Below are 27,500 nucleotides of genomic sequence, written 5' to 3'. Positions count from 1 at the left end.
ACAGTTTTGGTCTCCCCACCATGCAAAGGACATTGCTAAACTAGAAGGTGTTCAGCGTCGAGCAACAAAAATGATCCCTTCCTTGCGCAACAAATCCTATGAAGAAAGGCTTTCCACCCTTAACATGTTCTCTCTTGAGAAACGTCGCCTCCGAGGAAAACTGATCGAATGTTTTAAAATACTTAATGGTTTCACGAATGTAGACAGATCAAAATTGTTTATGATCGATGACACTTTGCGAACGAGGAACAATGGCACAAAACTCAAATGTAGACAAGTAAATTCAGACTGCACCAAATTTTTCTTCACCAACGTTGTAGTGCGAGAATGGAATAAGCTCCCACCATCAGTGGTCCAGTGTAACACGATTGACTCCTTTAAAAACAAGCTCGACCGTCACTTCCTTGAACTTAATATTAACTAGAGTAGAAAAGCAACGTTTTGGAGCCATCTCATTAATGTAAAATCACTTAGGTTTAAGGACAGACCACCTAGTCTGGACCATGGGGTCTGTGTGGTCTGATTTTCTATGTAAATCTCTCTCTCTCTCTCTCTCTCTCTCTCTCTCTCTCTCTCTCTCTCTCTCTATCTATCTATATATCTATCTCTATCTATATCTATCTATCTCTCTCTCTCTCTCTCTCTCTCTCTCTCTCTATATATATATATATATATATATATATATATATATATATATATATATATATATATATATATATATATATATATATATATAGATATACACACACACACACACACACACACACACACACACACACACACACACACACACGCACACACACACACACACATTGAAAGACGTTGGTTATGTAATTGATCTATTTTTTTCACATCACAGAATAAATTTGACACTGAATTTACCAATAATAATATATTTCCACTTTACCTTGGTTTATAAATGATTGAAATCAAATATAATATTTTACTAATTGAAGTGCTTGGAAATCGTGCCTAATCAGGAAATTAAAATAGATATGTGATGTGGAAAAAATTGTGATCTAGAAAAATACATTTTATGGTAATACTTTCGTCTTGTGCGAGACGACACGCAACACACGGCACGGGTAAACCCCGGCGGCGGGACATGACGCGTATAGGCCTGCCTCTCTTGTATAGCACACACACACACACACACACACACACACACACACACACACACACATGTAAGTTAAAGTTAATCACGAAATCATGAAAAAAGCGTGATATAATTCGGAAGAGTAAAAACTGACGCACTCTTGCAAGAATCTAAATATGAAATAACAAATACATAGGAACACAAGCAAGATTGATGCAAACTGACTCACTGAAGGGCACACGTCTCCCCGTCTTGTCGCAGCGCATGAGGGTGTGCTGCACGAGGCTGTGGCCGAAGCGGAAGGCGGCGGTGGCGAAGGCGTTGGTGGATGTGGGGTTGGTGGTGGGTCGGTACCCTCTGTAGTACCCGAACCTCTGCAGCGGTAGGCGGAACACCTTCATGACGGCGGGACCTGCGGAAGAGGGGGGGAGGGAGTTATGGATGACTTTAAATTATATTCGCTTTTTCGTACGCGTCATTTCAATTAATACTCGTTTAAGGGAAAGAAAATACCCTTCTAAATCGGTCTGAGGTACGTACATATTAAATTTAAATAATGTCGAAGGAAAGTTAAATTACGAACAGACAAATGTTTAAGCTATTCTAATGGCAATTAATTAAGGATAAGAAATGGACTTGGGCACACCATATCACACGTAGAGCTAGCTGATACCATATGGACAACCCAAATAGCAGTGTGGCGGCCAAGACTAAAATCAACTATAATTAGCTAATCGAAGTAAGGGATGAGAAAGAACAAGCTGGAGCTGGAGCAAGATGGAGTACATTGACATCAGACAGGGAAAAGTGTCTCCTTAGCATCTTGTTAAAGGAGTGTGAAATGAAGAAATATCTGACGTTTTTGTGCATGTATCAGTCAAGCACAATGTTGATAATATACGACCACCACCACCACCGCCACTCACCCAGCACCACGGGCAGCCACTCCCCGTAGGTGATCCTCTGCATCATGGCGCCCACGACCTTGCGTGCCTCGAAGAACAGCCGGTCGTCGTTCCACAGCGGGTTGATCTCCTTCAGTAGGGTGACGAGGCGGTTGTGTTCGCGCAGCCAGACCGTGTGCATACTGGTCAGGCCTGTGAGGGGGAGGCGGGGGTTAGGTGGAATGGTGTTTACGTGTATGTATGTGTGTGTGTGGGGGGGGGGGGGGGTGAGTAGGGGGATGAGAAGTAGGAAAGGAGGGAAGGAATGGGGGAGGTAGAAAGGGAGGGAGGGAGGGAGGGTGTGGGGTGGGAGAGGTTGTGAGATATAATCAATCATTTTATTGCATTAGAATGATTAGATTGTGGAGAAGTGATCATAACTTAGCCTTTCATATTTTTCTTAGCTTATCCCAGTCCACCTAAAATCTCTACACTTACATGTAACTCTTCCTACACCCCCCTCACCGTTGCCAACACCTACACGCCCACGTTCTCTTACCTGGCAGCTTATTCATTCTATTTACATCACTCCAACTCATTTTATATCATACCTAAGCTTCTCGTAAATCACTCTGTCTTTCCACTTACAAGAAATTTTCCCTACGCCCTCCTCGATGTTACCTTCAGACCCTCGTTCCCTCACCTGGCTGCTCATTCAGTCTATTTACAGACTCACTTGGCGTTTCATATCCTACCTTAGCTGTTCGTAATCTAATTAGTATTTATATTTTTTACAAGAAACCCTCCCTCCGCCCTCCACACCGTTGGCTATAGCTGCAAACCCACGATCCCTCACCTGGTTGCTCATTCACTCTATTTCCATTACTCCAACTCAGCCTTTCATATCATACCATACCTTAGCTTAGCACACTTCATGTCTCTGCAGTTTCAAAAAACCCTCCCTGCGCCCTCCTCACAGTTACTTTCAAGCCCACGTTCCCTCACCTGGTTGCTCATTCACTCTATTTTCATTATTCAACTCATCCTTTCATATCATACCTTAGCTTAGCACACCTCATATCTCTGCAATTGCAAAAAACCCTCCCTGCGCCCTCCTCACAGTTACCTTCAAGCCCACGTTTTCTCACCTGGCTGCTCGTTCACCCTGATGTCGCCGGCCTGGAAGCAGTGTAAATTCCTGGAGTTCTCGCGACACTCCCCCTCGATGAAGTGGTTGAGTGGAGGCAGCAGCGGCTTCCTGAACCTCACCGGCTTATACTTGAGCATCCCTGGGGCGGCGGGCGGGGGGGAGGGGGGGAGGGACAAGATGGTTGTGTAATAAGGTGCGGCATAAACAGCTCTCATATCAAAACATTTAACGAGTTTACGCTACATAACTGTACACTGATAAAGTCTTCCGTCCAGAGAGAGAGAGAGAGAGAGGAGAGAGAGAGAGAGAGAGAGAGAGAGAGAGAGAGAGTAATTACACCTTCTCGTCTGAGGTGATGCTCGAGTGGTGGTGGGGCTAGTGTGGGCCGCGGCTCGTGTGTCGCCACTCACCAGTCACCTCCGGAGCACCATTCACTCACTCACTCGCTCACTCACAGGCCGCTCTCACCTCTTCACGCTGACCCGACGCTAATCACTTGTGTGTGTGTGTGTGTGTCTGTGTGTGTGTGTGTGTGTGTGTGTGTGTGTGTATCTCTCTCTCTCTCTCTCTCTCTCTCTCAGCAAGAAAACACCTCTTCAAAAAACAACAAAAAAGTAAGTGCTGGGAGTTATGTATTTTTTTTCATTAACATTTCCCACTTTTTCCTCGCTACTAATAACCAATATACCCTTAACATCCTCCTTTGCTAACTTCTAAGAATCCCTCTTTTAATCTTCTCCCTCCCTCCCTCTTTGCTTTGCCCCTTGAGGTAGTACTCACCGTCCTCCCAGAGCCGCAGGGTAGCCATTTCCTGGTCATCTGATCCGTAAACATTGGAGGCATCCAGGAAGGATGTCACCTGAAGGGAGGAGGAACATTAGGGCGTGATAATAATGCAAAGCCGAGGCTGATGCCGGACTGACAGTTTTCTCCTAATGAATAAGTCCTGGCCACTTGTCAACGGGTTCGTTAGCCATTATCAGCTATCTTGAAGGGCTGGGATTTTCTTTGAGCAATTGCATCATCATTGAAATCTGTGTTAAATCAAGTGATTGTTTGCAATGTTATGGATGATGGATTTTTTGTATTCATTATTAAAAAAATGTGAGAAGATGAAGCTTTAGATTGTAATTGTATGAACGACTATCTGTTTATTTATTTGTAAATCTAAGTATAATGATTTATCAATTTTAATTATCTCTCTCTCTCTCTCTCTCTCTCTCTCTCTCTCTCTCTCTCTCTCTCTCTCTCTCTCTCTCTCTCTCTCTCTCTCTCTCTCTCTCTCTCTCTCTCTCTCTCTCTCTCTCTCTTTTTTGTGCTGTTTGTCACGTGTCATATACGTGTACTTGGGCACGGAGGCAGCTTCAGGCTTATGAACGAGTGGCTATATTCTTGTCCCTTAAAGCCGCTTAGGTGCATAGATAACATCAAGGTGTTCATAGTAGGGAGCTTATACCGGGCCACTGACCCCATGCCTCTTGATAAGCTAAAATATAGAGATATATGAAAGAGCTCGGATAATTGGCGTTCACGTGTAGATTCCCTTTAAGATAGTGGTTGTAGATTATGCTTAAGGCATTAGTAGCACGGCTGGTAGGAAGGAGGGAAAGGAACGCACAGGTTCTCACGGTTCAGACAATCGATAAGTGGAACGTGATACCCGGAAAAGCAACAAACGCAGGACTGCAATCACCTTTACAGCTTTACTGAATAATTGATATAGGTCACAGGTGTGCACTACTTGCTGTCTCGGATACTACTCCCGCGTCCTCTCCCTCCCGCCGCTGCGCCGCCCTCACCTGGTTGATCTGGTCACGCGGGCCCAGGGCACAGTTGGGTCTGGGCGCCGGCGAGGAGCGGACAAACTCCATGCACGTGTGGTTCCACTGGGAGTAGAAGGGATCGGTGGAGGGGATGACGATGGGTAGGCAGTCAGGGTGCTGGGGAAGGGGGAGGGAGACGGGTGTGAGAATGTTACGTCATGTCTGTGTCTACCACTACAACTTCTACGTATGTGCCACTTACACTACTACTGTCCCTTGTGATGCTACTGCTACTACTACTACTACTACTACTACTACTACTACTACTTTGAGTACTAATATTAGACATTTTAGTGGTGTTTTTTCTTTTTCATATCAACAACAGCAATGATCCTTCTTCTCCTCCTCCTTATCATTCTCATCATTCTCACCACTATCATCCTCATCCTCATTAATGCTTATAATAATTAACATTGCCAAACGGCCTTCATTGTATTAATTAACCTTTTTGAGCGAGTCTGTAATAATACTTGGAGAGGCGTTTCACATGTATTTATCTTTATCTACCATCCACTGTGTACTACCATCACCACCATCATCACCATCACCATCAATGCCACTGCCACCCTTACTAAACTACCACACCACAACTCGTCAAACACCATACAGTACTACAATTTCTACCAATTTTCCTCCACCTGTGTGTTGAATGTATCTTACCTCTCAGCTGTACTGTATCATCTCCATCACTGCCACTACACCCAGCACCACCATGAATACCACTACCGCTTTATCATCCCTGGTATTTTGTATCTTTCACGTTATACCCCGCATGGTTACAACCCATGTAAATATCACCAAAAACTATCATCACTAACATTAGAACCATTCCCACTCCCACTACAACCACAGCTAATATCATCCTCAGTACTATCACCGTCACCACCAAGCCGCTAGCTCCACCCACCCTGAAGTCCTCGGGCAGCGGGGTCCCGTCGTGATCGTTGCAACACAAGGGCACGCTGTGGTTGAAGCCGCGGGTCTGTGCCGTGGCTGTGGGCGGAACGGGAGGAGGGGTAGCAGGATAGGTGGCAGGGGAGGCAGGATGAGTTTATGTATACTACCCGAACATACATTCATGCATATTTGTATAGTATGTAAATGCATGAATGTATACATACACAATTATTTTCCTACATGCTCTCTTGTCTACATTACACACACACACACACACACAGAGAGAGAGAGAGAGAGAGAGAGAGAGAGAGAGAGAGAGAGAGAGAGAGAGAGAGAGAGAGAGAGAGAGAGAGAGAGAGAGAGAGAGAGAGAGAGAGAGAGAGAGAGAGAGAGAGAGAGAGAGAGAGAGAGAGAGAGAGAGAGAGAGAGAGAGAGAGAGCAAAGGAGGGAGACTGATAATAAATTTACACATAAATGCAGATCACAAATATCCTCAATGGTTCTTTCCAGGAAGCTCGCCTCTAAACCTGTAATCCATTAAAGAAAGTAACTAACCGGCAGGACAAGGTCTCGTTCCCTCACTCAACGGATATGTCTTTAGGATATGAATGAAAACAGCGGGAGGAAAGTAACGAAAAGTGAATTTTTTATCCTTTTCGTTATTATTAAAGATTTTTTTTTCTGTGCGTTGTTTATCAGTTAATACCTTTCCATGTCATAGGTTTAATCCGTTATATTATTCCGCTCGTAACGCGCCATCAAAGAGAAACGTCTCCTGGCGGTAATATTCGCGCACGCTCAGAGTAATAACATGAGTTTCGTTGTAATTGTAAACGACATTATGAACTGGTAAATGAATTGAGCCTCGCCAGCCCGTCCTTGTGCAACTTGTTACAGGGGGAAGGGGTCATGTGCGGTGCCGGACGCTGAACGGCGCTTAATATTACAAGGGAGGTCTGATTTGAGGTGTTAGGGGGGAGGTGGGAGGAGAGAGAGAGAGAGAGAGAGAGAGAGAGAGAGAGAGAGAGAGAGAGAGAGAGAGAGAGAGAGAGAGAGAGAGAGAGAGAGAGAGAGAGAGAGAGAGAGAGATTATAATGGTAATAGCAGCCGTAGTAGTACTGGCGATAGTAATAGTGGTAGCAGTAGTAGTAGTAGTAGTAGGAGTAGGAGGAGGAGGAGGAGGAGGAAGAGTTACAGCGGTAAAATATTTTAGTCTCACTGACGTTGGTGCATGAGCATTGATAAGCACCTTAGATACTCCTAGCGTCAGCAAATGAAGTAGATCAAGATAACACAATGAATATCAAGTTGTTAGAATATGTGCAGAGGAGGATGACAAAAAATCTTCATGAATTGAGAAACTTGCCATATAAGGATCGACGTAAACGTTTAAATTTGCATTCCCTCGAAAGGCAATGGATTCGAGGACACGATATGAATGTATGAATCGATAAAGATCTTTATTAAGGGTGATGCGTATAAGGTTCTCAGGGTAAAGACACCGGGAATGACACTTAGTAATGGGTTTAAACTGGATACATTCAGATTCAACAATGAGATGCAAAAATTGGTTTATCTATACATAGTGAATGAGTTGAACGACCAGGCTTGGCAGTCATGTTATGAGTGCCAATATGTTAGATACTTTCAAAAGGTTAGATAAATTCATGGATGGTGAGGTGAGGTGGAGTTGGATTTACAGGAACTGGCTGACATAGGCCTGCCGTCCTCCTGCAGACTCCTTATGTTCTTATGTTATTATAACTACTCACTATGCTGGGGAAAAAAACCGTGGGAAACTTTTATTTTTTGTTTTGTTTTCCGGATAAACGTAATGTAAGCGAATCTCCTGCTCTCCGTGCTCCCGTTTGATGTCTTTACCCGCCCACCTGATTGATATGATTGCTGAACGCTCCGCTGTTACGGCTGGCAGCGGTATACTTCCTTTCCTTTCAATCTCTCTCTCTCTCTCTCTCTCTCTCTCTCTCTCTCTCTCTCGTCTGGGTGGCATAATAATACGCTGAACACACATAATGTTGGTGCAAAATGGGGCTGCTGGAGGATTTTCGTGCACAATTGGCCTCTTACAAAGTTTTACCATTTCTGGCCAAAAAGTTGCCGCAGAACGATTTATGAGTAGTTGTAAAAACACTCTAATGACCCTCTAAATTGCGGCCCGCGCGATATAATGAAGGGCTGAATTTCTGGCAGAGCAGCGCCATTGTTGTGCTGGGAGAGGGAGCCTCCGCCGGCCCGCGCTTCACGGTAATCTGCGCCACGATTTCACGCCTCAGAGGTCGATTTTCGTTCTCGTTAGGGGCCACTCTCAAAAACTGACCTAATATCTTTCTTTTTATTTGTTCCATGATCACTTTGTTTTTGCCGTTGATTGCAGAGCGAGGTAAGCGAGCGGAGCAATTTTTTTCTGCTCATTTTTTCGTGTGCTTGCGTGCGTGCGTGCTCACGGATTTCTCCTTATCTATGACTTATGCGACACTGAAAAACATATCATTAGAAAACTCTTGAGCCGGGGACCTTATGGAAAGACTGACAAAGCAATCATAATTCAGTAAGTTATAATAATAAAAAAAAAATAATGTTAAAATCGTGTGTCCGTCAGTAGGTGGAAATCAAGCACCAGAACTAGAGCAATAGACACTAACGCTCGTGTGTGCCTGTTATACTGTTGTACTTTTTAATGGCAGTCTGATGGCTGTGTGCAACGGCAGTATATAGTGTATAGTATGGATTTCTCTCTCTCTCTCTCTCTCTCTCTCTCTCTTACCCGTTAGGTCGTGGTCGAGGAACTGCCCCCACTGCATGACCATCATCGTGATCTGGTAGGAGGGTCTGTTGAGGGCGCGGTGCACGGTGTCGCTGATCTGCCGAGGGTTGGGAAGCGGTCCGCCGTTCACACTCTGCCGCAGGGCCTCGATGCCGTCACTTCGGGGAGAGAGGGAAATGCGCGGTGTGAGAGAGACAGGGATAGCGTATTAAGAGAGAGAGAGAGAGAGAGAGAGAGAGAGAGAGAGAGAGAGAGAGAGAGAGAGAGAGAGAGAGAGAGAGAGAGAGAGAGAGAGAGAGAGAGAGAGAGAGAGAGAGAGAGAGAGAGAGAGAGAGAGAGAGAGTATTACAAGGAAGGAAGGGAGAGAGATAGTGTAATGAAAGGAAGGGAGACATAGATAGTGTATTAAAAGGAAGGCAGAGATAGTGTTTTGAGCGGAAGGCAAGCAGGGTGTGTGGGAGAGTCAGAGGTAGCGTATTGAAAGGAAGGGAGAAGCAGGATATGATGGAGAGGGACGGAGGTAATGTACTGAGAGGAAGGGAGAGGCATGGTGTAAGAGAGAGAGGCAGAGATAGTGTATTTAGAGGAAGGGAGAGGCAGGGTGTAAGAGGAGGTGGCAATATTTTGATAGGAAAGGAGAGGCAGGGTGTGAAGAGGAGATACATGATTTGTGTTTATGGAAAGTCAGATCGTATAGAGGAGTGGAAGAACCAGGGTGCAAAGGAAAGAGAAAGTACTAGGGAGTGATGAGAGGCAGGCATTGATGGATGTATAGTCACGGTATGAGAGAGTGCGGAGGCGAAGTTTGAGAGAGGAGAAGGAAAGAGTGCATAAAGAGGAGACGAAGATTGCAAGAGGGAAAGACACACAATTGCGGAAAAGACGAAGACCCCGTGAAATGTCATCCTGCAGCATCACAGTCATGGCAGGAGAGCTGGAAGAGGAACGACCCCCACCACATTTTCATTTCACAGTGTGATGGCAGTCTCCTCTTCCAAACCAGTAAGGCTGTTGATAAAGGCGACATGCTTCAACTACCGAGAAAGTTTAAACAACCTAACAACAGCAATTTGGTGGTACTGGAGGTTATGTTTATTGTTTCTGGGAGACAATTCGATGCTATGATAGGAAAGTGCTTATATTTGGCGAGGAGGAGGAGGAGGAGGAGGAGGAGGAGGAGGAGGAGGAGGAGGGTAACCTGAGGGAGTGTGTCGATCTGAGCGTTGAAGGAAGGCAAGTGAAGGACGAGAAAGCCCTTTAGGTACGCATGAGAGAATCAAGAACAGTGAATGAAAGGCGGTGGCATAACGTATGAATTAGTACCGGGGTTGAGCGATTTACTGGATGGTGACATTTTCTGTACAGGGTGTCGTGTCCTCTTCCTAGGGAGCAAGACCACTGAACGATTACCTCATGGCACAAAAGTAGTAGCAGTAATGGTAGTAGCAGTAGCAGTAGCAGTAGCAGTAGAAGTTGTAGAAGTAGCAGTAGCAGTAGTAGTAATAAAAGTAACATCAGGAGTATGGTAGTAGCAAAAGTAGTGCAATATGGTATCAGAAGTGCAAGTATCAGTGAATACATCCTGATAGGTGATGGGGTCGAGGCGCATACCTGTAGTCGGGGGGCAAAAAGCGCGCGAATGGCCTGAAGGCGGCGCCCCATTCCGGGTTGTCGGGGTTGTTGCAGGTGGCGTCCAGGGTGCGGTAGAGCAGCGAGTACACGGGGCACGGAATGCTGGTCAGCTCCTCCTTCTTCACCGGGCAGCTCTCGTACAGCGCCGTGTTCCTCAGCGACACCTGCTCCAGCCCGAAGAGAGCTTGCTGCCGCGTCAGGAGGAATCTGATAAGAGGAGGCAGGGTATAGTGGTTGATTGTGTGCAGGTCTTGAGGTCACGGCACACAAGTGCTCCTGCATCACGCATGAGGGATAGGAAGTGGGATCCATTGGTGGTTATTTTATCTGTTTTTTCCTTATCGTTTTATATTATCAACATTTATATGCACATTATTTACGTATATTCGTCTGTGCTGATTTTTGTGTATATGCATTTATGTAATTTCTTTTTTGTGTGCGTGATTCTTACTGGCTGGACAGGAGCTCCGAGGCCTTGAGGGACGCGTAGCCGTAGCTGGCGAGGTCTTTGCTCTTCTGCTTCTGCCTGTTGAAAGCTGCGAGGTAGAGGCCCGGGTGTCCCTGCTGGAGATGATATCCTGCAAGGCCCGACACACCGGTCATGATATTTGTAGTCCTTTGGCTTACAGTAATGTGCCAAACAAGCACACACACACACACACACACACACACACACACACACACACACACACACACACACACACACACACACACACACACACACACACACACACACACACACACACACACACACACATGCACACAGATAACTTTAATCTTATATTAGTTAAGGGCATCAAAATTTGTTGCCATACACAACTCAAGGTAAGAAGTTAAGACGATGGTTAATGGGAAGGCAAAGAAAGTTACGTTAATGAGATCTTTGAATGGGCTGCGGTGACGGTATACACAAAACGGTGAATAACAAGTCTGGGTTCGTTGGGGAGAATTGGGCGACTCACCCTCACGGAAGAGCTTGGGTTCCATGATGCTGGTGAGGTAGTGGGTCTGGTTCATGCCGTAGCTGGTGACGTGGTTCAGGATGGTGGAGCCCACGTCACTCTCCTCGCTGAACTGTAGCGGTACGGGTGACGCCCTCGCCTGCCGCACCCACTCCAGGGAGTAGGGTTCCGGGGCGCCACGGGGGCCTGCAGGCTGCTGCAGGCCGTGTATGGGCGCCTCTGCTTCGACGGCCGTGGCCACACATCCGCGCCACACCGCCGCCGCCCACACCACCCACACTCCTTCCCTGGTGACACACACAATAGCTTGCTAAAGGGACGATGACACAGGATGCCTTTACTATAATCATCCTACCGTCTACGAGCAGAATGATGTTGTTAACATGGCCACACTTCATTTAGGACTGAATTATGTTGTCGTATAGAAATAATCCAGCACTATCAAGCTAATGAAGTAAAAAATGTGTTTTAACGACACTTTTACAGGAAGGACAGTGCCAAGATGAGGCTGAATCGCAAAGCTGACGATGATTGGTCTGAAATTAAAAAAAAAGGTTGTATTTGTTTGCGCCTCACGCAATTTAATGTCGTCATTGCGTTTAAGGAGAAGTATATTTCGATACCAAATGCTGCATTGCAAGATAAACTTGTCAGATGTGCTAATGTTATATAACAGTGCCAGAAGTAGATAAATATATCGGTAGATGTTTGGGAAGAAATGTAGTTCTTCGTTATTTTGAACGAAGGCGTCACTGTGTTGTAATCAACAATGTATTTTCTATTTTGTTGCACTGAAACTCTTGCTCATTATTACGACAAGGTAAAATGTTAACAATTTTACTCTATTTTGGGACTCTTAACTCAGGTATCACGTATGAGGAAATAGTTAATTGTACATCTCTAACTGATTTATCAAGTGACAAGTCTCAAGTGTCCATTCACTCCTTTTATGCGTGTTGCTGAACGCAGACATTTATTCTTTTGTTTCTTTCGCAGGTGAGTGTTGACCAGCAGACACCACACTCTCTCAGGTTGTCATTTGCCGCAGCTGTGTGAAAGGTGAGTGGATGTCAGATCTCAGCCCATGAACTTATTCTTCATTCAGGGGTGAAACACTGAAATGACTTGTTTTGAGTTGCCAATAATTTCAAGTTTTGATATGTAGCATATTTTACAAATTCGGTAGAAATGTTACTTCTTAATAGTTTGTTGTAAGTATTTCGTGTTTTACTTATTAGCCGTTGCGGGATAATAAGGAGACATGAGGACAGCTTAGTAACAAAAGTCGTTACTGCGTCATTGTTTGTTCATTTACTTGTTTTCAATCCCTATCTCCTGCTTGATGAGTGCGAGTACGTTTCCCGGAGCCTACAAGAGGCAAGTAAACCGCTACATGGCAGCTCCTTCGAACCAGGACGTAAGTCTTCTCCAGTCTCCATTTGAAACTTGCAATCGTGTTAGCGCTATACACTTACTACTCATCATGATCCATTCATCTGCTGCAGGTTTTTCCTTAGCTTGAATTTATCCAGTTTGTACCAATTTCTGCTAGTTTGAATGGAGTCACAATGACTTTTACTGCGCGTCCACGGCGGAAGGAAAGAAGGAAGAGAGGAGTGAATCCAAGTCATCAGTCACGAGTATTATAATCCAACGTGAGCGTCCTTCATTTCCTGCCAGCCCGAAATGCAGGTGGCTTGTTTGTGTGGTGCATCGTCGCCTCCAGCATGTTTATACTGCCGCCTTCATAGTTACAGTTACGCATTCCCGTCATTATCAAGGTCACTGTCACTGCTTTGCTCGTTGTACGCCAAGCACTGTGTTTGCCAGGCTGCGGACCGTTTGCGGGCACGACGGTTGCCTCACCCACCGCCAGGACTATAGTGCAAGGATGAATGGCCAAAGGTGAGTTCATCTATGATTTTGTAATTTTCTTTACTTCTCTCTGTATTTATGCATTCATTATCTTCATTGTTGTTGTTGTTGTTGTTGTTGTTGTTGTTGTTGTTGTTGTTGTTGTTGTTGTTTATTACATACTTACCACGAACCTAAACACAAAAATATTCAGTGAAATTGACTCAGAGAGAGAGAGAGAGAGAGAGAGAGAGAGAGAGAGAGAGAGAGAGAGAGAGAGAGAGAGAGAGAGAGAGAGAGAATCAGTTAACTTGCTGTGTAAATGTTTAATGAGTCCCCCCCCCACACACACACACACGATAGACACGCATGTCAGTCCATACCCTGACTAAGCTGCTTTCTTTATCAACACTCGCAAGACGGAGAAAGCATGGAAGAAAAGCTTGACGCCGTAGCAGGAGTCATGACAGTATGCTTCCGTCTCCCTTTCAATCTCTTATTCTTACATCTTCAATGATGCCATGCTCAAGGGGTAACACACTTATTCATGGACGCAGTCCTTAGGGAAATTTGAGGGCATACGATATAGCTGCGCGTGGCCGCAGTGTTCATCTCCGTTGTATGTGCGTCTGTGGAGGGAAGAACCCTCAACCCGGAAGAAAGGTTCAGTGTGACATCCGGGCTACCACAGTTTACCTTTCCCAGGTCCCCAGAACATTTATTTAATTAACAGTTGTGCCAAGAGAGGGACAACATTTACATCTATTTTTTGCCTATTAACTAAATATCTCAAGTATGACAAGCGCAGCTCATGGTTAAAAAATATTAATCGTTCATTTGCACACCGAATCAGTGTTATAGTTAGGTGATGTCTAGACATTACGTAATTATATTATAGCATGATATTTAAATGATAAGTGAACCTCATGATTTAAGATTAAACCTTACTTTTACATAATTACAAACATTTTTTTTACATGTCATTAGCATTCCTCAAATTCTGTCACCCCTGTGCATTTTTCCATCACTCCCCTTTCTCTGTCTCTACATGTCTTCTTTGTCCCTCATAATTACTTTCTCTCTCCTGATCTTTCGTCCATCAATGTCTTTAAGAAATATCGGGTGGGATGGGTATCTTTCCTCATCAGCCTTGTCCTCATTGTCTTAACTATACTCGTTCACCTCACACTCTTCTCACTTCCTCTTTTACTCATGATTTCTCCTCCACCAGTTTCTCCCGGGTGTGTCGAGTGGCATGTTCTTACCTTCTCAGCTGTGTTCTCTTTTTTTTTCCCCCTCAAGCTCTTCTTACTTTATTGCCAAGCGTTCCCTCGGTGAGATCCCAACAGTGGCCAACCGCAGCATCCTTATCTCGGCTCGTTCCTACTTTCTCTCTTCCTCTCCTTCATGACAGCTGTATGAGCCTCATTTATCATCATTGACCGGCTTTACGAATGCCTTGTAACTTGTAAGTTTATTTTCTTTAGGCCTCTGTTTTTTTTTCTAAAGTCTTTTTATTGAGACCTTATACCTCTCAATTTCACACTTTTTATTTTTAGTTGTTCCCTTCTTCTCGATTTCTGTAGCACAAAACCTATATATATGAGTTTACAATTTTGCTTCATTTCATCTCATTTCTATCCTGTGCGCCTTCATATCTCTCCTTTTTCTTCATCACCACTTTTGAATTATGCTCATTTCCGCATATCCTACTCTTGAAGATTCTATTTTCACTGTTTTTTCATCTGCATTTCGTCCACTGTGTTAACTGTACGACTGAAATGCATTATTCCATACTGGCGTGTTAGCGCAAGCAAATATACATTCATTCAGCCGAACCACAAGATTCAGCTCTTCGCAAGCCCTGATACACGCGCCCTCTGGTGACTGGCTCACCATCACATCCTTTTCCCATTAGTTTAAAGTTCCTCCTTGAATACCACTTAAAAAAAATGTATAAATATACCTAATGAAAATCAAAATATACATGCTTAAGTTGTTTTGCCATCATTTGATAAAATAAATGACGACTTAATTATACGGTGAGATACACAAGTGCAACTTCTCTTTGCTGCTAGAGCTTTCCCATGGTTAACATCAAGAAAGGCTGTGAAGAGTCTTTATAGTGGTGTAAAGTGTTGTGGAGGTTGCGCGGGAGAAGGCTCTACTTTAGGGAGAGTGATGGTGATTGAAGTGTGACAGGGTTACACGAAACTGTGAGGGGAAAGAGAAAGTGTGCCATCCCCTCTTCGTCGAAGCGTCTCTTAGAGAGTGTGTTTCCGTTGAAGGGTATGCCCAGTCCCTAACCTTCGAAACAATCTTTCCGTGTAGTGTTGGTACTACTGCAAATCAAACAAACGTTGAAAACCGAAACCTTAATGCAATTTAGGTACATTTCTATAATGGATTATATAGTGTGACTAATATTTATGTAAACATTGCTTGATACAGTGACATACATTATATATAGCAGAAATTTTACATTGATGCATTTAATTGGTTGGTACCCGTGGCTATGTTTGCTTCGCTTTCATATCATCCCGTTACCTGTGGGCGGAGCTTAGGAGACCTCGTTAGAATAAACTGCTTTTATTTTCTTTAATTTCCTCCTGTTCCACGAGACATCTCTTTCTCCCTTCGTTATTTCTCACTTGTAAATATATTTTAACTAGCTTTAGAGCTCCTATCAGTGGGTGGAAAATGGTATCATCTATATTGCTGAGCTTTGCTAAGCTCCACCCACAGGTGACGTCACGAGTTTCGAGATTGGCTGTGGTAAGCCCAGTACGAAGTACCGAATACCACCACATATTCATACAGACTTGTGAAACAAGCGCCCGGAGAAAGCCTGTTAGTCCGTCACTTTAAAATTCATCCCAGCAATCTTAATGCATGCTTATGGTTCGAAGTGCCCGCCCTACAAACGTTCGTTCAAAAAAAGATAACTTGTGAATAGTTGAGACTAAAGGGCGGGGCGTGCTGGTTGAGAGGTGTGTTCCAGTGTTGGCTTAAATTATCATAGGAACCGTGAAGTCTTGAATAAACAGAAAAATATTGTTTCTCGCTTTGTATTATTTTTTATAAGGCCTAGAAAACTTAAATTGTTCTTATACCCAATTAATAATACAGCAACATGGAAAAATGTTGTAATAAAGCATTAAATGTGCGAAGATATTAGCGAAGAGCGGGCCTTCCCCTCCTCTTCGTCAAGAGAGGAAATTAGTTCATTTTTTTCCCGCTCGCCGCTTCGCGCGCTGCATCAAAGACACTCCTCGTCACTGAGAATACCGTTTGGTCCACGAAGCCTTGTTTCCTCGCGTGAAGGGGGAAGAGATTCACTGAGAATACGGCCGTGAGGCGGCCGTGACGAGGAGACGGAGGCTGTGTGTGTGTGTGTGTGTGTGTGTGTGTGTGTGTGCGCGCACTGCGATTGACAGAGGACTATAAGGAGATGGACGAGGAAGAAGAGAGAGCTTGTAACATAATAGTCGGTATAGAACGGTTGCTGTAATAACTTGCATGATGACAGAGACAATTTTACAATGACGCCGATATAATTATTGAATGGCTGGTGTACAACATGAGGACAATGCAAACAGAGATAGTATGCTAATTAAGGTCCACAATTTTATATATGTGAGCTCATGTATGAAACTTTCCTGAGCGGGGAGAGCTATCTCATGAAAGCAGAGGCCGGACTCAAAGTGATTATAAAGCCACTAGATTGACAACTCTTGGCTGACAGAGTGTTTGGGGTCACGGGGATGCTGCAGATGTCTGTTAGGCAGGTTGCAGATGTTGTAAAAGTGAGAAAGGAGAGAGGCGGCCCGTCGAAGGGGAGCATGAGTTACAAGCGATGGGCGGCCTGTATGGGAGGTCTGGGCGGCTAAGGAATGGAGCAGCAAGTCATGGAGAAAGCACATCCGCGGTGAGTCAGCGGAGAGAAGCGACAGGAAAACAAACATTGACTCTGAATTCACTTTTTTACTACTCCCCTTTATAAGCGAAGCCGCAGGACCGCCAGGAGAGGAAAATTATTCAATTAACTGCATTAAGGTGAAATAAGGGGTCAGAGGGCACTGTAGATGATGTACTAAAAAGGAAGAGGAAGAAGAGTAGTAGTAGGAGGAGGAGGAGGAGATGAAGTCTACTAGGGAGTCGTGATTGAGGAAACTGTCTATGATTCGAATCTCTCTTTTTATGTATTCCTTTGTGTGCGTATGTGTGTGTGTGTGTGTGTGTGTGTGTGTGTGTGTGTGTGTGTGTGTGTGTGTGTGTGTGTGTGTGTGTGTGTGTGTGTATATTCCTCACTCCCCTTTGTCACTGTTGCCCGAATTCTCTCCTCTCTTTGCACTTTCTTTATTTGTTCTCCTTCACTCCCACGAAGAAGAAGAAAAGAAAAAAGAACATCCACAACCTCCTCATCTATCTCTGCCTTTGTGGTGTAGTTTCTTTGCACTTTCTTCATTCGTTCTTTTTTCCTTCCACGAAGAGAGAGAGAGAGAGAGAGAGAGAGAGAGAGAGAGAGAGAGAGAGAGAGAGAGAGAGAGAGAGAGAGAGAGAGAGAGAGAGAGAGAGAGAGAGAGAGAGAGAGAGAGAGAGAGAGAGAGAGAGAGAGAGAGAGAGGCTCCCACCCCCCACCCCACGGCTCTTCACCTCTCTCTCCTAAGTGTTATGTGGATCAGCAGAAAGAGACCCGAGGGCGTCGTCGGTGCCAGGGAGGTGTTTCGTCTCACTCTATTTACTAACGTCGGAAAGCTGCACCTAAGCGGCGACACATCCGTCACTGCGTGCTACTCGTGATGATGGTGTTGATGCGTCGGTGGTGTGCTGAAGAAGTGTTGTGGGTGAGATATGATGAAGAATGTGTGCTTGATGGAAGGGTGAGGGAGGGTGGGGAGGGAGAGAGGGAGATGATGGGGAGCGAGTGAGAAAGGATGGGGAGAGAGAGAGAGGATGTGAAGGAGAGAGAGAGGACGGAAGAGAGAGAAGGAGGATGGGGAGAAAAAGAAAATGGCAAGGGGAGGAAGTGAGTGAAGATGGAGAGGAAGTGAGAGAAGATGGCGAGAGAAAGACAGGGGATGGGAAGAGAGAGAGAGAGAGAGAGAGAGAGAGAGAGAGAGAGAGAGAGAGAGAGAGAGAGAGAGAGAGAGAGAGAGAGAGAGAGAGAGAGAGAGAGAGAGAGAGAGAGAGAGAGAGAGAGAGAGAGAGAGAGAGAGAGAGAGAGAGAGAGAGAGAGAGAGACGAAAGAAGAAAAATAGAGGGAAGAAAAACTACAACGAAAAAAATAATATAAAAGAAAAGGAGCGGAACAACAACACGCCTTGTTTATGTCAATCACGTGCTCGTGCATCCTCGTTCCAACCAATTACAGCACTTTTATTTTTTGTTTTGTTTCCTCTCTCCCCCTCCGTTTCTTTTTCCTTTTCTTCCTCCCGAGTGTTAGTAATCAGCGCGGGGAGGTCAGCGCCCTTCTAACCCGAAGACGCCGCGTGAAAGCTCCCAACACCGGGGGCCTGTCTGTGGCGTGCTGGGGGTCCTGGCCCGGGGTTTGATCGCCTAAACCCTGATCTCCTCCCTGCCCCCGACCCCCTCTTCTCTCTCTCTCTCTCTCTCTCGGGTGCGAATTGTGTTGAAGCTAACGTGTGTGTATGTGTGTGTGTGTGTGTGTGTGTGTGTGTGTGTGTGTGTGTGTGTGTATTGGGGTAAAGGGAGGGGGGTTGTGGTGGCGTGGAAAGTGGACTTGAGAAAGTAGATAAAGTGGTTCCTATTTGTGAAACGCCTTAAAACACGCGCAATGATATATTTTAAGCGGAGAACTTGCTCTCCAAAATCACCTTAATGCTATAGTTTTTAGGTGTCACATTTTCCTATTTTTTACCTTCGCCTTTTTGTGAATGAAGAAATGAAGGGTTTGTATACAGAAGCATCACCAAAGGCAGGGCGAGACTTTCCCTTGCGTGAGCGTGTTTCCATCGCTTCTGTGGCCGCGTGAAGGTGTTATTTAGGGGGACCAGAGAGTCGAAGAAGCCATAGACGAATAGCATACTTTTCTCTCATTACCTCGTCTTTAATTGCCGGCTTATTAGGCTTCCTGCTTTCTCTCCATATGGCTCCATGGGTGTGTGTTTGAATGGGAGCGAGAAGAGAGAGAGAGAGAGAGAGAGAGAGAGAGAGAGAGAGAGAGAGAGAGAGAGAGAGAGAGAGAGAGAGAGAGAGAGAGAGAGAGAGAGAGAGAGAGAGAGAGAGAGAGAGAGAGAGAGAGAGAGAGAGAGAGAGAGAGAGAGAGAGAGAGAAAGAAAGATAGAAAAAAAAGAGGTAAGGTAAGAAAAAGAAAGAGAAAAAGAAAGAAAGAAAGATATAGAGAGGGCAAGAAAGAAAGAAAGAAAGAAAAAAAAAGAAAAAGAACGACAGAGCCTACACTAATAGCACATAAACAACTTGGGTGCCATTTTCTTCGCTTGCTTGCCTGCTTCCTATTTTAGCCGCGCTGTTTATCATCTTTTTTTTTTTAGTCATTGTCACTGTCAGGGTCAGGTTCATGGTGAGTCTCCCTCTTTCCCTCCTCCTTGAGACACCGCGTTCACCTCCGCCACTCACAGCAAGACCGTTTTTATCTCCTTACTCAATAATATAAAGAATAAATAGGACGGTAACGTAAATATAGAACGAATAAGCCTGCTAATTGGGGCTTCTGTCAGAGACAGGAATAGGTGAATGGTAAAGTGTTCGTCAATTGGCTTTTTTCCTGCAGCACAATCCGGTGTATAACTAAGACTGCAAACCTTTAAACATCGAAGAAGTCTGCTGAATGACGCTTCTTACGGAGACGGGAATGGATGGACGGGAAAGTCTCAGCCACTTAACGTTTTTATGGTTCCTTGTTACTAGCCTGTTAAGCGTCTTATACGTCATAACGAGATGAGGAAATAAACTGTTTCCGTCTTCTTCTTTTTACTCCTCCTTCCTTCTCCTTCCCGCCGACGCTATCACCTGATTATTCAATTTCACTTTAACTGCGGTGACGGTTTAGGTTGTGTGTTGCCCATAGGGTTGCTGCTGGTTTTAAGAGGCAATTTTGTATCTGTTCAAGCATGTTTGGACTTGTTTAGTTCTTACGTTTCTGCTGGGGTTTTATTTTAATTTTTGTCTAATGAGAGTATTTTCATCATAATTGTATAGCAGCTTTAAAAGGCATTAGTCTTCCTGTTTTAGTTCGAGTTATGATTTATAGTTGTTATTTATTGTTGTTTTCTGATATTTTTTCTGCTTTGGTTTAGTGTATGTATCTTATGTGTGTGTGTGTGTGTGTGTGTGTGTGTGTGTGTGTGTGTGTGTGTGTGTGTGTTCGTGTGTGTTTATGCTTGCGTGTGCTCGCTTTTTTTGCCTTCCCGCTCAGCCCATCACCTCTTCCTCCTCCAATAAAGTGAAATCCCGCATGGGAGGGACGTGCCCAACACTTCAGCGGCGCCGGGAAAGCCACTCATGACGTGCAAGTTCCGTGCTGATGGGGGGTCTCGCGCCACCTGTCCGGGAGGCTATCAAATGGCACATAGGAAAATAAATCTCTATCAGCGTCCAGGGAGACGCCCCTTTGTGCAGCATTCTTCATGGCTTTGATTACCAGTGATCGGTTGCGGATGTTAAAATAGACGTTTCCCTCCTTTGGTCTCACGATCTCTCTTCATGGGGTGGTTTGCCTGTCGTCGGTGTTTCCCAGCGTGCCGCCGGCATACACAAGGCTGTCGAAAGGAAAGTAGCAGACTTTCACTTTTTCGGCACTTCCGTTCCTTTGCCCTGCGGCGTGAAGCTCAATTATGTCCCTAGATGTATGTCTCGGTTAGCGGTGTTGGAGTGTAAAACTAGAGAACATGAAGCTGAAAGAGTTAATGAAGACTGTTCAATAGAGTTACGAAGCTACAGCGCTTTCTATAATACCGCGTTTTATTGATTTGATATTGTGATGCCTCGCAGAACACAGGTAGCAAGGCACTGTCCAAGTCCTGTCTGCTTAGCTCCGTGTGTCGCGACGAGACTAATGTACCAGGAACACCATCCTTCATAGTCCCTATTTTTTCTCCTATTCTTTCTCCAACTTAGTAGGTGACTGTAGCTACTTTGTGCTTACTGATTACGTGCATAGTAGCCTGATTAGCCTACATAGTATCGTGCTGAATAGTGGTAGTAGTAGTAGTAGTAGTAGTAGTAGTAGTAGAGAAGTCAGCTGAATAGTCTGATGATTAGCCTGCTAAGCAAATTGCTGAGTAATCTATAGAGCCTGCTAAGTAACCCATAAAGTAATACTGGGTACCTTACAGAGTAGCCTGCTGATCAACCTACAGAGTAGCCTAGTATATAGAATATCTGCTTTATACTTGACTGGTGTTCTTGGTTCAGGCACACACACACACACACACACACCGCTCCGGTAGCTCAATCGGCTAGAGCTTCACGGCCAAACAGGTGGCGGTTCAAGCCCCGCTTAGGCCGGATTCTTTCCGTTGACTTGGAGTGGTTACTGTGCCCCCTTGAGCAAGGGGGATGGTGTGTGTGGTGTGTAAGGTCCTGGTAGTACCCAGGGATCGACGATAATGAGCATGCACTTGCTCGTGTCGGGAGGTATACCTGCTGGCGAAAGCGAGTCCAACTCGTGATCAGGCCGTGGTGAATTACACACACACACACACACACACACACACAGACACGGCCCGGTAGCTCAGTGGTTAGAGCGTTTGCCTCACAACCAGAAGGACCGGGGTTCGATTCCCCGGCCCGGTGAAGATAAGCTGGGTTTATCTTCTTTCACGTGTAGCCCCTGTTCACCTAGCAGTGAGTAGGTACGCGACGTCAGGCAAGGAGTTGTGACCTCGTTGTCGCGGTGTGTTGTGTGTGAGTGGTCTCAGTCCTACCCAAAGATCGGTACTATGAGTTCTGTGCTCTTCCGTAGGGGAACGGCTGGCTGTCTCGAGAGAGACCCGCAGCAGACCAAGAGGTGAATTACACACACACACACACACACATACACACACCTCAAAACAAGACGTGAGCCCTTATTATGCACACCCGTGACTGCGGTATTCAGAACCGTGGCAGAATGTGGCACTGACCACTTCACTACAATAGCTAACAACTGTGCACCGTACGCCTTGCTTTTCCTATTTTGTGAATTGGCTACATGCTTTCTTAAGCCTTTGACTGTATTCGACCTAGCGAGCTCGGGTTTCGGCTGTGTTTTAGAAATTAGAGATTCTGAGAATTCTAATGGGGAGTGTCCCCGTCTCTGACCTATTTGTCATGACAAAGAAAAAACACTTATCGAAAACCCTTCGCTTTAAGCACAGCGATACGGAGCTTCTCTATTTGTTAACTTGTTTTTCTAAAGCAATCCAGAGCAGTCTTTTACGTCTTCTCATGTTTGGTACGAGTGAGAGATTCATTTTGTTTGTATCACTTGTCCTAATTTTTTTTAACTGTTTCTAGAGCTTCCTCTTGGATGCGTATTTGTTCGATCTGAGAATGACTGACGAACATAGCTTTAGTTTTTTTTATTTATCTTCGGCCGTAAATGTACAATTTCCCTTTATACACAACAGTTGGCATTTAGTCACGTCAAAAATAAGTCATACAAAAGTTAGGTATCCATTTCCAATTTTAATTTCTTCTATAAGCACTCGATGATCAGTTCAGGTGATATGGTATCGTCAGTAACCCAATTTATTTTAGAACTTTTCCTGTGTCTGTATAAAGTATTACAGTCGTTTTGCCACCCTCTGAGAATTTTATAAAAGATTTCCCTCACCCTCCTGACGAATCGCAGTCAATACCGCTGAAGTTTCCAATGAGTCGAAGGCTTCTCGTAGCAATGAATTCCAAACAATTTGGTTTTCTGTTTAGAATTTTTATCTTTTCCTTGGTTTACTGTTAGAATCTGATCCATGGTCGAGAATCCACCTAATTTTTTTTCTCTTTTTTTACCGATAATTCCCAAAGGTGCTATTACCCTGTAGTTAAAGAGAGACACACAAGTATAATGTCATTAGGCAAACCTGAAGATTTGTAAATTAATAGTTATTGTAGTAAAGTTACAAGCCTGCCTCACGCACGGGTCCACTGCACAGCAAGATCAAGATCAAGGTCGAGGCTTCCGCTGTGAGCGACCACAGATTGTCGCAATGCATCTGTCGGGACGCGGCGACCCTCACGCTGCCTGTCAAGTGTGACTAGATCTTAATAAAACTCATCAGTGACGCTCTACACCGGCGACGCGTCGCGCATTCCCCTGATGCTGGGGTGCTGCCCGCCTGGCCGGTGACAGCCCGCACGGCAGAAGTGTCTCGAGCGGCGGCCTGCCTATTCTACCGACGAGGAATAAACAAATAAATAAACAAATGAATGAATACACAAAAATAAATATACAAGTAAATAAATATAAATGAATATTTATATAGATCTGCCTTATGATATACGACAAAACACTGGAATATATGGGATTGCACTTTTTATGATGTCAATCGTTCAGCTTAACGCAATGTGCCATGAGTGAGCGTTATCGTGGGCCCTGCATTGAGGGTGGCACCCCTGCAGTTCCTAAGTGTCACGCAGTAGAAGCACCACTCACACCACGGCTGAAAAAAATCATATCCAAGCACGCATGCACATCTAACATCATCTGGACCTGTCCCAGATACCCGCACTGACACACACCACATCACTGCTCCGTGGTCCGCAGGGGCTCAGAGCACTGGTCCTGGGGAACGCCGAACGCCGCCAAACACGAAGTACACACAAAAAAATGTGTTCAATCCGCACGTGTCAAGAGGGCTACCACGTGCTGAGAGAAGCAACCACGTAACGAAGACGACTAATACTGCTGGCAGGTTACTCTCTCGCCTCCCATCAGCTGATTCCGGTTGCCGGCTGTCGCCACGCCGCTTTCTCCTTCCACATTGTCTGCCAGGTGCCTCCTCTCAGTCCCGCCGCTGCCTCTCATCACACTGAAGGACATGGTGGCAATAACGAGAGGAGAGATAATTACAGAGTGTAATGCGTAAAGGAAGTAAAGGTGTCGCCTCTGCGTCAGGAATCTTTGTTTTAAAGGAGAAAAAGTGTGTGGGCGGCGGGCAGGTGTTCCATGCTAGTGGTGGCAGGAACTTGAACCCTCACCTTGATGACTGTTGTGGCTTTTTGTTTGACCTTTCTCGTACTTCCTTTTTTGCACGAGGAATCTTCTTCGTCTTGAGGCTTCACAACTGCATCTAGTTTTACCATGAGTGTGCGTGGGACTCGAGATGACTGCGATGCTGCTGGAAAATTAATCGATAATAAAAAAATACTGCTTTTCAGTACATGAAAATATAAACACATGCACCTTTTTTTTCATATATTTAGCACAGCATTCACTCGTCGCATAAATTCTTTGAGCATTTACTACTAAAGAAAATAAATCATTGGCTATTTAGTTTCATTTACTAAATATAATTGTTGTGAACCAAATTTCCCGCAGGTTATCGCATTATATTATTTAACGTGTGTGTGTGTGTGTCTGTGTGTGTGTGTGTGTGTGTGTGTGTGTGTGTGTGTGTGTGTGTGTGTGTGTGTGCGGGCGAGCGCTCCAGTGCAACTGAAGAATGTTATGTTTATGCAATAAATAATTACATAGCCAGACAGACGCATGTTTATATATATATAGATATAGATATATATATATATATATATATATCTATATATATATATATATATATATAGATATATATATATATATCCCTATATATATATAGATATATATATATATATATATATATATATATATATATATATATATATATATATATATATATATATATATATATATATATATATATATATATATATATATATATATATATATATATATATATATATATATATATATATATATATATATATATATATATACACTCTACCCCAGCCTACCTTGGCATTTATCTCCCCTGCCTACACACACACACACACACACACACACACACACACACACACAACTCCATTCTCTCACACAGGTAACCTAACCTACGTGGTCCCGAACCCTTCCGTAACGTGTACCTGAGTCACTGTAACCCCGGATCCCAGCACGGGACGCTCAGGCAAGCACACACAAAGGCTCGGCGCAGCCATAACGTGACACTGATCCGAACCGCCGCGGGGGAAGGGAGAAGATCCGGGGAGAAAGGAAATTGGAGGCAGGAGGAAGTTTAAGAGGAGGAGGAGGAGGAGGAGGAGGAGGAGGAGAAGGAGAAGGAGAAGGAGAAGGAGGAGGAGACGGAGAAGAAGACGACGACGACGACGACGATGACGAAGAAGAAGAAGAAGAAGAAGAAGAAGAAGAAGAAGAAGAAGAAGAAGAAGAAGAAGAAGAAGAAGAACAAGAACAAGAACAAGATGAACGAGAAAACAAATAAAAAAATAAACTAGACATTGGACACTCTAACGAGTGCAAACCGCCCGCTGCCAACACCCTCTGGTCGGAGTGCTCAAAAATGTGAAAATATGTACTTTTGACCTCGGTGACTTTGACCTTTGACTTTTGACCTTGAAAATCGAATTCGTCCGGTGGGGGGGTCATTAGTAGTCCACCTATGAAGTTTCAACATCCTAGCTGTAATGGTTCAAAAGTTATCGCGTTACAGACACACACACAAAAAAACAATTTTCACAGCTGAAAACAATACCTTCCGCAAAAAAATTTTGCGGGCGATAAAAAAGGCGATGGAAGAGTAAGAATAATAATTTACGAGAGAAAAAAAATTATTGACAACTACGATGATGATGAACAAGGACATGAAACTGAAGAAAAAGAGGAGGAGAAAGAGGAAGAAGATAGAATAACGAGAAAGAGGAAGAGGCGACACTAGAGGGAGCTGAGAGGAAAATATAAATGAATAGATTGATGTGATGTACGTAATTCACCATGACAGATAGAGGTGTCAATAGTGCTATAGGCAAGATTGTGGTGTGGGAGGTGGGGGGTGGGGGCCTTGGTGGGGAGGGTTAAGGGCGTGGCATGGAGAAGCTGCATGGTGATGCGGCCTTGTGATGCTTTGTGCTGCCTTGATGAGCTTTTGGTGTCAGGGGCGTGGGTAGCCTTTAGGGGCGGGGGCGTAGGTGACTGGGAGGGAGAGGCGTGGGTGGCTGGGAGGAAAGGCGTGGGTGGCTTGGGGGATGGGTGTGGGTGGCTGGAGATGTGGGGCGGGGGCGGGGTGGCGCCTCATGACAGTGCTATAATAACGGTGCGGCAAACACTGGGCCGTGACGCTGGATTACTCGGCTCAGCGGCGGGGAGAGAGAGAGAGAGAGAGAGAGAGAGAGAGAGAGATATATATATATATATATATATATATATATATATATATATATATATATATATATATATATATATATATATATATATATATATATATATATATATATATATATATATATATATGCAAGCCTCCAGTCAGGGTCATTGGCCAGTGTCCATGTCATTCTGTGGGAAGGCTTCCTTATTCAGTGCAGTGACCTCTTGATGTTGCCTTTTCACCTTTGTTTTATTGTCTATTGTCGACCCCCTCGTTCGTCTCTGTAATGCACATGGAGGGCATAGAAAGAGAAGGCTAACAGTAAGACAAACGTCGTCAAACATGCTAGTGTTTACAAGGTGTTGGCTCGTTTTTCATCGTGTTTACATTCACACATTTACTTTCATGTTCACCATTGTTTTTGCAAGATGATGGATTATATGCATAATCACCGGAGCGGGGAGCTATGGCCATATAGCTCGGCCAGGGTTACAGGAGAGCGCTGCCTCTCACCGAGAGCTGGGCTGGGATTGAACTCGCGGCCTATCGGTCACCAGGCAAGCATCAAACCCACTACATGAGTCACCCGGCTGGAGGGGGTTTTAATACTATTTTCTGTATGTGTGTCTGTGTTTGTTCGTGTGTGTGTGTGTGTGTGTGTGTGTGTGTGTGTGTGTGTGTGTGTGTTTTTACGTTGTTGCCTATTGCGCCGGTAGGCATCTTCCCGGTGGGGCCTGATGGTCGGCCCAAGGCTTCTTCCAGGTGGGGCCTGATGGTCGGCCCAGCCCGTTCTGGCGCAGGCGAGTGTTTATAGTGGCGCCATCTTGCATTGGCTCATGCTGCCCCCCGGAACTCGTTCTTGATTTGCTTGGACGGCTTCCTCTAGAGTCCGGGTTGATGGGTGGTCTTCAGGACAGCATGTGGGTAGTTTTAAGCCACTCGGCGGTGACCGAAAAATCCGAGTGGTAGCGTGAGGATTCGAACCCGCGTCGTATGTGTGTCGTATGTGTGTGTGTGTGTGTGTGTGTGTGTAACATAATGTATACTTGATGATAAGTTAAACATTCGACATAAGGTGTTCTTGAATTAAGTTTATCATAATAA

At 44.7% G+C, this 27,500-nt stretch overlaps 1 protein-coding gene across 2 annotated transcripts in view; it reads right to left on the bottom strand.

Moving 5' to 3' along the window:
- LOC126998901 (peroxidase-like) overlaps positions 1-23,923 on the bottom strand; it is a 36,731-nt gene extending 12,808 nt beyond the window's left edge. For both annotated transcript variants that reach the window (XM_050861104.1, XM_050861105.1), the window contains exons 1-11: positions 23,788-23,923; positions 11,230-11,516; positions 10,719-10,845; positions 10,247-10,474; positions 8,636-8,793; positions 5,861-5,946; positions 4,930-5,070; positions 3,911-3,989; positions 3,129-3,269; positions 2,023-2,193; positions 1,326-1,508 (exon numbers count right to left, since the gene is read on the bottom strand). In XM_050861104.1, coding sequence (XP_050717061.1) covers positions 1,326-1,508; positions 2,023-2,193; positions 3,129-3,269; positions 3,911-3,989; positions 4,930-5,070; positions 5,861-5,946; positions 8,636-8,793; positions 10,247-10,474; positions 10,719-10,845; positions 11,230-11,516; positions 23,788-23,792 — 1,606 coding nt within the window. In that variant the 5' untranslated portion in view covers positions 23,793-23,923. The remainder of the gene's footprint in view (positions 1-1,325; positions 1,509-2,022; positions 2,194-3,128; positions 3,270-3,910; positions 3,990-4,929; positions 5,071-5,860; positions 5,947-8,635; positions 8,794-10,246; positions 10,475-10,718; positions 10,846-11,229; positions 11,517-23,787) is intronic.
- Positions 23,924-27,500: the final 3,577 nt, after the last annotated feature.

This window comes from Eriocheir sinensis, chromosome 15, assembly GCF_024679095.1.
Source record: "Eriocheir sinensis breed Jianghai 21 chromosome 15, ASM2467909v1, whole genome shotgun sequence".
Classification (NCBI taxonomy): domain Eukaryota; kingdom Metazoa; phylum Arthropoda; class Malacostraca; order Decapoda; family Varunidae; genus Eriocheir; species Eriocheir sinensis.
This window is presented reverse-complemented; position numbering and strand designations above follow the sequence as displayed.